Here is a 15,070-nt window from a genome sequence, read left to right as displayed (position 1 = left end):
CGTGGACTGCCGATTAGTCCTGCCACGTATCAATCATAAAACGCACCTATCGCTCACCTGCGGCCGCGTGCGGATCGTCCCCACGTTTCTGCGTGTCTAATCATAATATAGTTCCCTCCGTGTACGGGGCAAAATGAAGACGGAGAAAGACAGTTCGAGCTGAAAATAATTCCACTTGGCTTAAAAAGTCTTGTCTGACTCTTAACAGGAAGAAAAGCAAGTGTATTTGTTTTTCCATCAAAAAAGCCCCAGTAACTCTCCTTTAGGTTCAAATTAATGGGGAACTCATTGACCAGGACCAGAGGAGAAATATTGAGGAATAATTCAAAAGTCAAGTTAAAAAGTTTGTAAAACTATTAGATCCAACATTAATTGTTTCAAGATAATAAGCCTGACCCCAGAATGTGCAGACATGTTTTTAAATTCTATGATCTTCTCCCATCTGTTCTTTGGAGCCATTATCTGGACACAGACTAGTCAGACTACGTCAGGCCAATCGAAAGCCTTTACAACCAGGCCCTAAAGGTGTTTGACCAAAAAACAATTAGATTCCACCATTGTAACATTTTATTGAAGCACACATTTTTTATCATCCTCAAATCTCATTAACTTTAGTATTCTTAATTAAAAAACAACAAACACAAATGTGTGAATGGTTTGGCTCCAAAGCCTTTGAGCAGCTGAATCTGTAAACTACAGAACTGTGGTAGGTCAACCAGAGCAGACTCATCTGGACACTGTAAAGTGCCTTTTAGTAAAACACGCTTCGCCCAATCTGCCTTTTCTGTGAAAGGTTCTAATCTATGGAATATGCTCCCTAACCATTTAAAATCTATGACAAAATTTAGTATCTTCAAAAAGGAAAGCGAATTTTGGATATGCCAGGAGCAGCACTGCACTCACGTTTAATGAGTATCTAATGTATCTTTTCTTTTTCCATGTCCTAATGTCGTACATATCTCCGTGTCTTTTGTCTTTGTGTGTGAAAGTGCTGCAAATGAGCTTTAAGCACTGTGATGTATGCATCATAGTGCATCTGTGTTATAGTTATACAATGTTTTTGTATCTGTTCATATTCAAATAAACAAAAAAAAAAACATTGTGCTTAGAAATGTTAGCATTGTGACAAATATAGAAAGAGCAGTAGCTTGAAACAAGTCAGTAAGCTATCACAAACAAATGCAATTCATGAACCAGTTATCATGGGCTGGGCTCCAATATATATGGACATTTATGTAATTAATTTGAAATTGTGAAACAGTGAACTCACTGGTATATGTGGGATATACTTATATTCCAAACGACATGTGGCAGACTTGTGATGATTTACACCTGCTTGTAATGTTTTATTGTTTTGTATTGTTTTCTTTAAAAAATAAATAGAATAACTATTAAATCTCAATGAAGACAACCATCCTTTTACCTCATGTGCCATGTCTTTAGTTCTGACTCTCACCTGTTCAGCCAGGAGCTGCTGCTGCTGCCTCTGCTCCCTGAAGAGCTGCTGTTTCTGCTGCTCCATCATGTGCATCTGGACCCTCTTCTCCTGCTCCACGGCCATCATCTGCTTCATCATGGCCTGCTGCTGGTTGCCCACGTAGCCTGGAGGAGGTCCCGATCCCTGGTTGGGTCCTACCCCCGAGGCCACACCTCCACCGGGGTGAGGGGGTGGGATGGCACCGGGCGGCCGCGACATTCCCACCACGCCCTGTTCCTGGAAGAGAACAGATAACAAGCAGGAAAGGGTGAGTCGGGTCAAAGCCCAGAGCACATCTTCTGCAAGAAAAAGTACATAAATTTTGTTTTTATACAGGATACTATTTTTAATATCAAGTAGGATGAATTCAGGTAAATTGGGACAAAGAAATATTTTTAAAAGCAAGTTTTGAGTTTTGGGGGTGTATTTTGTTTATTAGCCTACTTACACCAATAATTAAAATTGGCAACAAGACTTAAAAGAAATTGAAAACACACATTCTGGATGTTTTCTGATGTCGTTACCGAAAAACGTCCCACTTTCCCTGAATTCACCCAATTTTTTTTCTTATACAATAGTCTCTTTTAGTAGGTCAATTGAGAGCATGACTCTCTGCTTTATGTTCTACTCACCAAAACAGAATATTTAGTTTTGCTTTGCTTTGGCAAAGGTTGGAATTTTTTCTGTGTTTTGATAACCATTGATGGACAACTCTGACACGACATAAGAACATTGAGTAGAATGTATTTGTGTCACTAAGTGAACAACTTAACTAAACCACTAGATCACGGAGAGAAGATGTAGCTGTTACAATTTGTCACGTGACTTGAAAATTGTTGTTTAATCATTTCTTATGCTTTATGCCCCAAAATGATGACTTTAATGGCAAAATGTTCACTTGTTCTAAATGTTTCCCAATCATTAAAAGTAGTGAAGAGATCTGTGTTATTCAATATTTGTGAGATTGTTGAATATATGAGACAGATTTTCTGTTATAACTAAAATCATAAAGTCCAAACGTCCTCCTCGAAAACGACTGAAGAGTATTCACGTTGGAGTTCTCGGATCAGGCACTGGTTGGCCCTCACTGCATATCTTATTTCCTTATTAACATATAAAGAGCACATCCTCCTCCACTCAGCCATATGCTAATCTCTAATAGGATGAAATGGCTTGCTCTGACCAATGAAAGAGGAGCGTTTATGAATCTATAAAGATTTGACAGTGAAAGGAGAGTGAACACCGTTTAGTTCCGGAGCGACAGAGCGGAGGAGAAGACACTAAAAGATGTGGAAACAAATATAAATCAATCTTTGAATAAATAACTGGAAGGTACTGTTATTTGACACATTTGTAGGGTCACAGGTTTTTAAAATGACTATTAATATAAGGTAACGGGTGAATCTGGCCATTGGAACAACGGACTAGCATTACCACAAATAATAAGATAAGATAAGATAAGATATTCCTTTATTGTCCCACATGGGGAAATTTCATTGGTGCAACGCAGGTAGATACAGAGGTAGATACAGAAGAACAGATCACTTATAGGAAGTCTGAAAAACACTTTCAGTAGAAGATCTCCTATAAATAAATAAAAAACTCCCATAGACAAATAAATAAATACATAAATACCATTGCATGTGATCACGACAGTAATTGCACATGAATATGTGTCACGACAGCACATAGATTGCACATGAATTTCACAGTAATTGCACATGAATTGCACATGAATTCCAACAGCAATTGCACATATGACAGAATTGCACATCAGTATTAGGTTAGGTCAGTATTGCGAGTGTTCAGTACTAACAGTGTTTGTTATAAAGTCTGACAGCAGCAGGAAGGAAAGACCTACGGAACCTTTCCTTCACACATCGAGGGTGGATCAGTCTCTCACTGAAGCTGCTCTCCAGAGCGGACAGAGTGTCCTGCAGGGGGTGACACTCATGGTCCAGCATAGATGTGAATCTAGCCAGGACCCTTCTGTCCCCCACCTCCTGCACCGAGTCCAGAGCACAGCCCAGGACGGAGCTGGACTTCTTGATGACTCTGTCTAGCCTCTTCCTCTCCCTCTCTGTGATGCTGCTGCTCCAGCAGGCCACACCGTACAGGAGCTGATGCCACCACAGAGTCATAGAAGGTCTTCAGGAGTGGCCCTGTCACTCCAAAAGACCTGAGTCTCCTCAGGAGGTAGAGCCGACTCTGGCTCTTCCTGTACAGTGCGTCTGTGTTATGAGTCCAGTCAAGTTTGTGGTTCAGAAGAACACCCAGGTACTTGTATGAGTCCACTCTCTCAATGTCCCGTCCCTGGATGTTCACTGGTGAGGGGGCAGTGGGGTGGCGTCTGCGGAAATCCACCACCATCTCCTTGGTCTTCCCCGCGTTGATGAGGAGGTGGTTCCGCTGACACCAGTCCACAAAGTCCTGCGCCAGCCCTCTGTACTCCGCGTCATCGTCGTCCGTGATGAGTCCAATGATGGCAGAGTCATCAGAGAACTTCTGCAGGACACAGCTGTCCGTGTCATGTCTGAAGTCTGCAGTGTAAAGGGTGAAGAGAAAGGGCGCGAGGACAGTGCCCTGGGGCGCCCCCACACTGCAGGTCCGAGTGTCAGACACACAGTTCCGGGCTCTCAAAACTGGGGTCGGTCCGTGAGGTAGTCCAGGATCCACTCTGCCAGGTCATACTCCACACCAGCCGTCTCCAGCTTGTCCCTCAGGAGCAGCGGCTGGATGGTGTTGAAGGCGCTGGAAAGATCGAAGAACAGAATCCTCACAGAGCTGCCAGGCTTTTCCAGGTGAGAGAGAGAGCGGTGCAGCAGGGAGATGACGGCGTCCTCCACTCCGATGCCAGGCCGATATGCAAACTGCAGCGGGTCCATGGCTGAGCTCACGGTGGAGCGGAGGTGGTCCAGGACCAGCCGCTCCAGTGTCTTCATCAGGTGGGACGTGAGAGCCACTGGCCTGAAGCTGTTGAGGTCTTTGGGCCGAGGTGTCTTAGGCACAGGTACCAGACAGGAGGTCTTCCAGACCTGTGGTACCACCCTCAGCTTCAGGCTCATGTTGAAGACATGCTCCATAACTCCACACAGCTCATCTGCGCAGGACTTAAGGAGCCTGGGGCTGATGCCGTCAGGTCCTGCTGCCTTCCTCACTTTAATCCTCTTCAGCTCACTCCTCACCTGTGCTGCTGTGACAGTCAGTGGTTGGCAGGGGGACTGTGTGCTGGGGGGATGGATGAGTCCAGGCAAAGTGGGGAGCTGATGGTCCGGGGCAGATAAGCGAAGAGGAACAGATGCAGGGCATTGTCCAGCTGTGGAAGAGGGAGCATGCAGCTGTGCAGGGGGAGGGGCGGGTGACCGATCAAACCTCAAGAAGTGAGCATTTAAATCATTCACCCACTCTAGATCCCCCTCTGTCTGGGCAGGGGGGATTTTGATGCCCGAGATGGTTTTCAGGCTCCTCCACACTCCCTGAATGTTCTTCTGCTGCAGCTGCTCCTCCATCCTCCTCTTGTAGCCGGCCTCAGCCTGCCTGATCTTCCTCCTCAGCTCCTTCTGCACAGTCCTCAGCTCCTCCTTGTTCCCTGACCTGAAGGCTCTCTTCTTCTCCTTCAGCAGAGCCTTCAGTTCACGGTTAATCCATGGCTTGTTGTTTGGAAAACACTGCACCTTCCGGGAGGGAACAATGTTCTCAAAACAGAAGTTGATGTAGTCCGTGATGCACTCTGTGATGGTGTTGATGTCCTCCCCATGTGGGTCATAAAGCTCAGTCCAGACAGTGGTGCTGAAGCAGTCCCTCAGAGCCTCCTCGCTCTCAGCAGACCACATCCTCACCTCACGGGACACCACAGGCTGCCTGCGCATGATGGGTTCATACACAGGCCTCAGATGTACAAGGTTGTGGTCCGAGCTGCCCAGGGGAGGGAGGGGGGGAAGAGGAATAAGCCTCCTTGGTGTTGGCAAAAAACAAGTCCAATGTTCTATTGTTTCTGGTGGGGCAGGTAACATACTGGGTGTATGTTGGTAGAACAGAAGAGGGAGAAGCGTGGTTAAAGTCACCAGAGACGAGGAAGAGAGCCTGTGGGTGCTGTGTTTGCAGCCTACAAGTGCAGGAGAGCAGTGCTTCACAAGCATTTTCAGCATTGGCAGACGGGGCCACATAGACTCCGTCTGCCAATGCTGGACGTGCATGATGACTGTACTGTACACCTGAAATGTACTGCTTCCACCTCCACAATTACTTCAACTACCACCTGTGCTACTATGATCATTACTACATTACACCACATTGTTTACTGTCTAATACATACTTTTATTAATTGTCATGCATTTGGAGTGAACAATATTGACAAAATGAATATCTTGATTTTAATGGAGAATAAATGTGTTAAAACATGTCGTTAGACGTGTTTTAACACATTTGAGGTTCAATTATTGTAAAATGAATCAGTGCTGCTGCTGCGTGTACAACTGCTACTATTACAACTCTTTTTCAGTGATGAAATATTCACAAAAGGCCATGCACACAGACAGACAGACAGACAGACAGACAGACACACACACACAGTGAAAGAGAAAAACCTGGTACAAATCATATTTAACTGCGGGCTAAGAATGAAAGAGCCACAGCAGGATTACAGCGCTGTAAAGAATAGCCGTGGCTGGAGTCTGTAACACAGTACTACTCAATATGTTTTCAAAGGGCCAAATCTTATAATCCGCATTGAAGCTACGCCGCTCTTAGAAAGGCGTCAGGTGGAGATAAAGCTGGTATATTAGCGCACAAAGAAACCCATGGAGCAAAACAAAATCATCTGCTTAAACCGACTCAAGCAGACTAGGCCAGACCAATCGGTGTTACGTGTCTCTGCTTCTGCGTGTGCCCGGCGTACGTCAATCACACATTACAATAGGTGAGAAGAGACACTACTAATACTGTTATTACTACTGTCCATAATACAGCAATCGCAGAGACCAGATTTTCTTTGTTAATAAAAAATAAGCTTTGTTTTTTCCCACAACAGGGACATTTCATGGCATTTCAAGTTCAAGAACAGGGGACATACCGGTAAATATGCAATCAAAAACCAAGAAAAAGAACTCTTAAACAAAGAGACTTACTCCAACCAATCCAACGTGAATATTGGAAATACTTTGAACACAGTTATGATACAAAAGTATCATAACTATCATCATTACAATCATTACGACCGATACCGCTACAACCAGTGCGCGAAATGCTACTGTTACTGCTACTTCTACTGCCACTATTACTGACCCGGGGTAATACAATCCAGCAATCCAGGCAGCACAATGAAAGCAAGGAGACTGGGAAGGAGAGGCGTAGTGACGAGCGGTGCCCAACGGGTGGCAGTGGTGATCTTTAAGCACTCTTCTGTGTGTGTGTGTGTGTGTGTGTGTGTGTGTGTGTGCGCGCGCGCGTGTGTATGTGTGTGCTTGTATGGCCTCAGCAGATGGCTCAATCATGACGTTCTGATCTACGATTTCTCCTCAGCTCCCCCACTCAAACTACCTCTTTACTTTCTCTCTTTCTCAAACACGCGGCCATCAAAGTCCTCGCCCGCACCACACTTTCTTTCTCCGGTTCTCACTCTTGTGCTGTGTGCAGACAGGCAGCCCTGAGTCATGTCCGCACAATGAAGGAGGGGCGGGAAGGCAAGATGGATTACAAAGGGACGAAATGGAGAGGGAAAAGTACATTTTAGCGAAGGTGGCTCGGCTTGAGATGCCACCTCGTTTTAAAATGAACGTAGAGATTTTGCCCCTACAACTTCATGGTCAATTGTTCCAGTAATGACAAGACTTGCAACTACTACCGTACAACTGATAATACTACGTCTACTGCTTCAAGTACAGCTACAGTATGTGACAAACATCAGGGAAAACGCACAAAAGGTGATCAATTTACGTAAGACTGTAACTGCACAGTGTTGTATGAAGTGACAGTCTTTTTTTCCCCATTGTATGATGAAATTGGCAGTAAATAAGACACAAACTACAAGCCAGAAATGCTGTGGAAAAGTCGCGTCCAATGACAGTAAGGGTTGGAGGAGAACAGATGGTAACAGAGAGTACTGTCCGCTCTGAGAATTCAACTTTATAACTCTGAAGTAAAAAAAGAAAGAAAAATCCAAAGTTGTATATCATTCACAGGCCCGGCAGTAATATTATCACTGCTGTACAGCGTGTCCTGCTCTATAATCTGGTCATTTTCTATAGATATACTATATGTAGGCTTCCAAGAATGTCCAAGTACTTTCTCTCACAGTCCAGGAAAGTACGTTTTTCAACATCTAATTATACGTAAAGGGGTAAAAAAAATGACTGCTGCTTTAACTTCACTGCAACTTTCATTACTACGACATGGTAAATTGTCACATGGTGCTTTTCCGTCTCTATTGGGATTTACCACGCCTACAGAGCTTGAAATCAAACTCCAAAAAGTGAGTTTGATGTTTTTTGTTAGCAGAGAAAATCGTCCGTGGCGATACTTTGTTCAGACCGACGTTAAGACATAAACGTGGTTGCAGAACAAAATAAACTACTGGGTCGCTACTCCTAAATGCATTTATCTCACTCTTGAGTAGAGCTAGCAAAAGTATAGAAAATCAGATACTAATCGAAACTAAGTATTGATACTACACAGGGCATAATTTGACCCTTTCTGAACAGTTTAGAATGATCTTGCATTTATCAGAACTAGTATAATATCAGTGGTAGAAAGAGTACTGTTTATTTGTAATCAAGTAAAAGTACAGTTATATGACAAAACATTTACACAAATACAAGTACTGGGACAAATGCTATACTTAACTAAAAGTAAAAATGTACTACTACTAGTTAATAGTTACTTTAACATGTTTTCAGTATAACTTTGGATCAGTCTAGCAGATATAAGTTGTCTAATACCACATGCTAACAAAGAAAGTATTTTCTGGTGAAAATGACTGTACATTTCAGACTTTAAGCCGCTACCCTTTCCCCACGCTTTGAACCCTGCGGTCATTATAACGGTGCTTCTAATTTATAGATTTGACTGGCAAATGGACACCGGGGGGCGATCTAGCAGGAAGCGCAGGCATTTGACACACTATAGAAGAAGAGATCAGTGGACAGTGGTCACTGTACAAGCGACATGTTGCTTTTCTCTGTATTTTAAATTTAAAAACGCTGTGTTTTATTGTAGAAAAAGCTTCAGTTGTAGCTGTGTTTTATTACAATCAGACTCATAGTCACAGAGAAATGAGTCTAATGAGGAAGTGAATCTAGACGCAGCTGAACGCAAAAGCACATGTGGAGCGCGGACATGCAATATGGCGGTCTGCAGTTTAGAACCTGCTGCCTCGAAATGAGGTTTTGGGCTGACCTGACCCACGGAAAACCCGTGAATCACTACTGTGGAACAATCTTTCTGTAAATATCTCATAACACTCACTAAGAACAAGCTCAGGAGCAGATGAACCAGATGTGAAGACACAAGTAAATCAGCTCACACAGAGTAATCAAGGACAGAGGGGACATTTGGAACCGCTCATGTATGTTAAACTTTAAAATGCTGTGTGTTTTATTACAATCCAACTCATATTCACTGAGAAATTTGTCTAATTAGACCAGCGGCGCAGCGGATCGTGGGTGGGCTGCGAGACCAAAGACAACCTGCGCATCACATGTTAATATCTCATGTTACAATGTAATGTGATACTAATTTAATATGTATTTACCTGTAGTGACCCACCAGTCGTTCCCCAGCTCTTTTGTTTACTTTTTTATAGTGCTCTTGCATCTCCATGGACGTTTGGCACATCGTAAAGCTTTTGATGGTCAATCCCGAGCTCTGTTGAGCTACTCCTTAACTACAGAGTCATCACCGCTTTTAGCTTTGCCTTTTTCTATCAGTGGTTGTTTCTAGCATCTGAATTTCAATACCCCAAACCACTGAACAGAAATAGTCCAGTTCCTAATGAGCCTCAATGGTCAGCCAGTGACTAGAGCTGGATCAGAACTGGGGCTTTTCTCAAATGGCAAAAAAGCTACAGTAGATGCCATCCACGGCATGAGCGAGCGGGTTAAAAGCACGCAGGGGATGTTAAAGGTGCAATCGCGGTGTGATTTGAGAGCACACTTTTTCCGGAGGATGTTTGTTGTCCATGTAAAGGTGAGCGTGTGTGTGTGGTGCCGACTGTCAGTGTTATTGGGTTAGGAAGCACGGAGAGAGCCCATGTGATTGCATTACACCAGGCCAGGAGTGCAGACGCAGGCACATACAGGGAGTACAGAGAGGAAGAGATGTATCTGCAAGTGCTACGGCCCAAAACACAGGAAACAGGAAAATGACACGCTTCAAACCAGCTCGGACAAGAAATATTAGAGAGGAGAAAACTAAATGCATTGAGGTGGGTTGCATTTATGAACAGAATTTTCAAAATGTATTCAAATTACAGTATTTTCTAGTCACCTAATCAGAGAAACTCTGCAGAGAAAATAAATGTTCCATTTAACTTGAAAGGAAAAACATTAATACTTGACCTTGTAAATAGATGTAAACATTCCTGCTAGTATATATAAAATTAGCTAAGTTATGGTGGTTGTTGTTCATATAGAGAAAATTGCCCTCTGCATTTGACCAATCCTTCAATGCTGCTCTGGGGAACTATGTCAGGAGCATTGGGCAACCACAAAGTTGCACCAGGGGATCCACCTCCAGCAGCAGGGGGATTTGAGTAGTAGGTTTTTAGGTGTAGGTGTAAGAAAGGATAGATTAAGGCCGGGCAATTAAACACATTATAATGGCGATCTGGTCATTTCTAGTCTACAGCCAGTCCAAGAGTTCAGACTTTGGAGAAAGAGGTTTTAAATGTATATAAGCAAAACAAAAAAACGTCTGTTCTGTTTATATTCAGGAAATTCATATGTTTTTGTTTTTAATGACAAAATCAAATTAAAAAAAATTGTGCTTGATCAATATGAGGAAATAATCCAGGTACCCTTTTTGTCATATCACCCCGCCCTAGAGTAGATTACAATTATACAACAAATGCATGAGAACTCTCTGAGATTTTAGTTTGTCACCATTCAAAAGACAGGATCATTTGTTTTAAATTGTTATTTGCTATGGCACCTGTCTGAAATCCATGGATAGACGACATACTCGAAATTCTAATCTAATCTCCAAAACAACAATATCCATTTCTCGATTCCCACCCTCTTGTGCGTAGACTAGCTTCCCTGTAACTGTAAAGCTGGAGTGCAGTACAATTGTATAATCAGACCCAGCTGGGATGAAATCACCTGCTCTTCTCGGCGACCACAGACGGCAGATTAAAGGCTGCGCTTGCTACATAACACATGTGTACCCTTAAAACAGGTCTAAATACAAACGGCACATGGAAAAACCACAAGGCAAACAGACTGCAAGAGGCGACGCGCGAGCTGGTGCATCAATGCATCGAGCACAGCGCAGCTACACATTGTGCTCCGACACGCGCTCACACGCACACGCACACGCTCACACGCACACGCTCACACGCACACGCACACACGCACACGCACACGCTCACGCTCACACGCACACGCTCACACACGCACACACTCACACACTCACACACTCACACACTCACACACTCACACACTCACACACTCACACACTCACACACGCACACGCTCACACGCACTCACATAGGAGAGAGTGTAAAAAGAAAGAGGAAGAGCTGGCAGCAGAACGGTGTGTTTCTCTCCAGAGAGGATCACATCTGTCACCCACTTGTGCAGGAGAGCAAGGGAGGAGGAGAGAGAAGGGTTGGGTGGGAAGAGAGTAGAGGAGAGAGACGAGGAGGGGAAAGGAGTGAGGAAAAGAAAAAGAGGAGCGAGGGAAGAGGAGAGTAAAGATGGGAGGGGGTGGAGAGAGGGAGGAACGGAGAGGGAAGGGATGAGAAAGAGGAAAGGTGAGGAGGGGGAGAGAGACGGTGAGAGGGGAAAGGAGTGGGTAGAGATGGGAGGAGGAGAGAAAGAAAAAGAAGAGCTAGGGACGAGGAGAAGAGATGGGCAGAGGGGGAGAAGGAAAGAGAAGGAAAAGGAGGCGAGGAAAGAAAGGAGAGACGAAAGAGGTGGGGAGGGAGAGAGAAACACGGAGGGTTTCACGGAGGGCAGTGAGAAGAGAGAGGAGGAAGGAAAAAGAGTTGCAAAGGAGAAAAGATGGTGTGAAGAGAGGGAGGGAAGACAAGGAAAAGAGGAGAGGGGAAAGGAGGGGAGAGAGGGAGAGGGGGAAAGGAAATAGGGGAGAGAAACAGGTGAGCGGAAGAGGACAGAAGAGAGGAGATGTGAGGAGAAGAGAGGGAAGGGAGAACAGAAAGGTGAGAGAGGGAAGGGTGGAAATAAAGAGCGAGGGAGAGAGTAGAGAGGTAGTGAAGGAAGAAAAGGGAGAGAGTATTGCATGAAAGGAGTAGGAGAGAAGGAAAAAGAAAAGCAAAGGGGATGGGAAGATAGGAGTGAGACTAGAGAAGGAACAAAAAGAGGGCAGGTAGAAGGAGGAGAAGGAGTAGCTGAATGACAGAAGATAGAAAAAGAGAGAAGAGAGGGTGACAGACGAAAAGGAAGAGGAGAGCTGTGAGGAGAGGGCGCAGAAAAGGAAGAGGAGTGAGGAGGGAGACGGGGGAAGAGTGTAGGAGAGGTCGTGCCGAGGCAGAGTGGAACAGATGAGAAAAGAGGGAAGAAAGAAGAGAAGTGAGCAGGTAGAGGAGATGCTTCATTAGACGCTCTCCACAGACTCGCTCACAGTAAGAGGAACAGTCTATCGGAGCGGCATGGTTAGCCGCAAAGCTACGTAACGGCGAGCGCAGACCAAACAGGGGTCTTTACTCCCTATAAAGACATGACTAATCACAGGCTCCGTCACACCATGAGCCCCACGGACGGCTCAAACCTGCAGAGAAGAATGCATATATTGTTCGAAAAATAAGAACACAATTCGAAGAGCTCATTTACTCCCGATAAAAATCACGCTAAGCTGCGGCCGATGACTAAGATGAGCGACCGACGTCCAATTAAATGTCGTGAAAACCCTGTTGTCTCGATGTGGGGGTTGACGCGTGGTGTGATTAACAACCGTGTTCACTGCTACTAGCCCAGTTCCAGTCTTTGAAAAGGTATATACAGAATATATATTGTGTATTTTAGATGTAATTGCACTATGTTTAGCTTCAAAGCGTTGCAATATGCTACAGACAGCTGTACTTCACATATTAAAGTAGCATTACCGATCGCAACGTCAAGAATTCCATGAGCAGACAATAATATTTTGCTCTCATCTAGAAAAAAGATCTCCAATATTGTGTTTCAACCTGATACAATCTAGATTAACTCGTGAACTGTGATGGGATATGAAAATCGGAACATCTACCCAGAGAGCACGACATGTTTTATACTCTTTGCGCTTCAGAGTACGGTGCGGTGGCATGGTTTCCATCTGGGCAGGAGCGGAGCACCAGAAGGTCACAAGGTGGACCCTCTATCACAGTCAGAGCTCATCAACGTCAGGACACTCTGCTCATTCACACCCATTGTCCTTGCACTTTCACCGAAGGCCGATAGGTGCACAAGGAGGCTAATTTAAAAAGCTAAAGCCTGCAAGTGAGGCTATGCTGCACGCTACACTCTCTGTCCGGATAATTGTACGGTCTATGCAGCAGTATTTGTGCAATCGTATACCGGTAATAATTATGCTCCCACTGTTTGTGATCATACGGAAATAACTCAAGCACACATTTGTAGTGTTGATTTTGATGCTTAGAAATAGGCCAGTTGTTTGACACAGACTTAATCTAACAATATAACGTCATTTCACTTCAAAATAGGAGCGATTTCTTTAATATCACCACGTGGCTTCATATAGGTTCATACAGATCAAAATCATTCTTATACTTTTCCGGAAAGGTCAAATGTTGTCAAATGTATGCATTTTTTTTGGCATTAGCACTTGATAAATGAGAATTCAGTCTTAGATAATAGCTTTATGACCGATTATTATACTTTGTTTTGGAATTATATTGTGTTTTACTAAAGCAGATTGAAGTTAAATATTGATCCGCCCCAGATCCACTCATAGCAATAGCTTTTAACTGAACAACAAACTACAATAATATGTAGAAATAGACCCGATATTGGGCCGATATTTGCACTTTTAAGCATATTGCCTTTTGTTGTTCAGGCCAACCAGCTATTGTTACACTATTATAACAATTAAGTGTGAATAAGTCAGAGCACACAATGTGACTACCATATTTTCCGGACTATAAGTAACACTTTTACTTTTATTTATACTTATATACTTATACTCCGGAGCAACTTATATGTGATATTATTTGTCATTTTCACACTTGCAACCGCATTTCATACTCCAGTGCATCTTATATATATGTTTTTTCTTCTCTATTATGCTTTTTTTGGCTGGTGCAACTTATAGTCCGGAAAATACGGTACTCAGCACAGGACTATAACAGGGCTGTGGACGAGTTAGCAAATTCAAACGATACAAAACAGAACAATCCCGATCGCCACATGGTTACAGGGCGCGTGAAGTGTCCAAGGACACAACAGGAGATGGAGATGGAACTAGCTGACCTACTGGTTGGTTGACATTTGACATTCATTATTACAGGATTTATTTTTGCGACGTGTAACCATATTAGTATGACTGTATCTTTGTGTCTTTCTCTGCTGCCACTGAAACGAAAGGCTTAAATAAAAAGTGCATATCTTAAAATGTACAGTGGGGTTAACCGGAGTTTAATTGATGGAGCTAACACAAAGAAATGAAATGTTACGCTGCACTCCACGTCAGCTTTGAATGACTTTGAAGTGTAATGTACACTTTGTAAACGCTCTGTAAAGACTATAGTTAATCTGGCGAACAATGGGAGTGTCAAAGCATTTCTTAGCGAGCACAATAGAGAAGTCTGCGTCGCTGGTAGGATTTTTTCTTTCTTTTTTCTTTTTACACACAAGCGAATATGTGTGAAATCTACATGTGTGTTCATAGAATGTGTACAGTTAAACCCACATACTCCAAATAAGCGTACCATTAAAACAATACTAACTCATTTACACTAAGAGATGAAGATTTATAGGTTAATCGGAATTGTGATTACTTGGGTCAATATAAAACTTCACAAAAGATTTTAGAAAAAGTGTAAATAACCTTTTTTTAATTGTTTATTTTTGTTCAAGTTGGTACAGATGGTGAATGAATGAAAGAAAATTAAAGATTTCACTTACAATTATTCACTCGTAACACCAAATTTTGATATTGTGACATCCCAAATTCACACCAAACCAACATCAACGTCTGCATCGATTTCAGCTTCATCCTTATATTTTGTATTATAGTACAGTGCTGTTTTTTACGCCTCAAGCACATCACCTGTCGCTGTTTACTGTTGTTATTGCAGACCTGGACGATAACTTAATATTGCAATAATTAGTCGTCGGTCCATGACAATTTTATTCTTGTCAAACGCAAAATCCTTATAGTTTTCTGCAACTTCCGCAATAGAAACATATAACAATAACTTGC

At 43.3% G+C, this 15,070-nt stretch overlaps 1 protein-coding gene across 1 annotated transcript in view; it reads right to left on the bottom strand.

The window, feature by feature from the left end:
• maml3 (mastermind-like transcriptional coactivator 3) overlaps positions 1 to 15,070 on the bottom strand; it is a 149,156-nt gene that overhangs the window by 9,544 nt on the left and 124,542 nt on the right. Inside the window, exon 4 of the mRNA XM_072463770.1 lies at positions 1,457 to 1,714. Within this exon, the coding sequence (XP_072319871.1) occupies positions 1,457 to 1,714 (258 nt within the window). The remainder of the gene's footprint in view (positions 1 to 1,456; positions 1,715 to 15,070) is intronic.

Source organism: Eucyclogobius newberryi, unplaced genomic scaffold, assembly GCF_026437365.1.
Source record: "Eucyclogobius newberryi isolate DKJ021-1_F unplaced genomic scaffold, fEucNew1.0.hap1 SCAF_4, whole genome shotgun sequence".
NCBI classification, from domain to species: domain Eukaryota; kingdom Metazoa; phylum Chordata; class Actinopteri; order Gobiiformes; family Gobiidae; genus Eucyclogobius; species Eucyclogobius newberryi.
The sequence above is the reverse complement of the archived record's forward strand: the minus strand, read 5'-3'. Positions and strand labels throughout refer to the sequence as shown.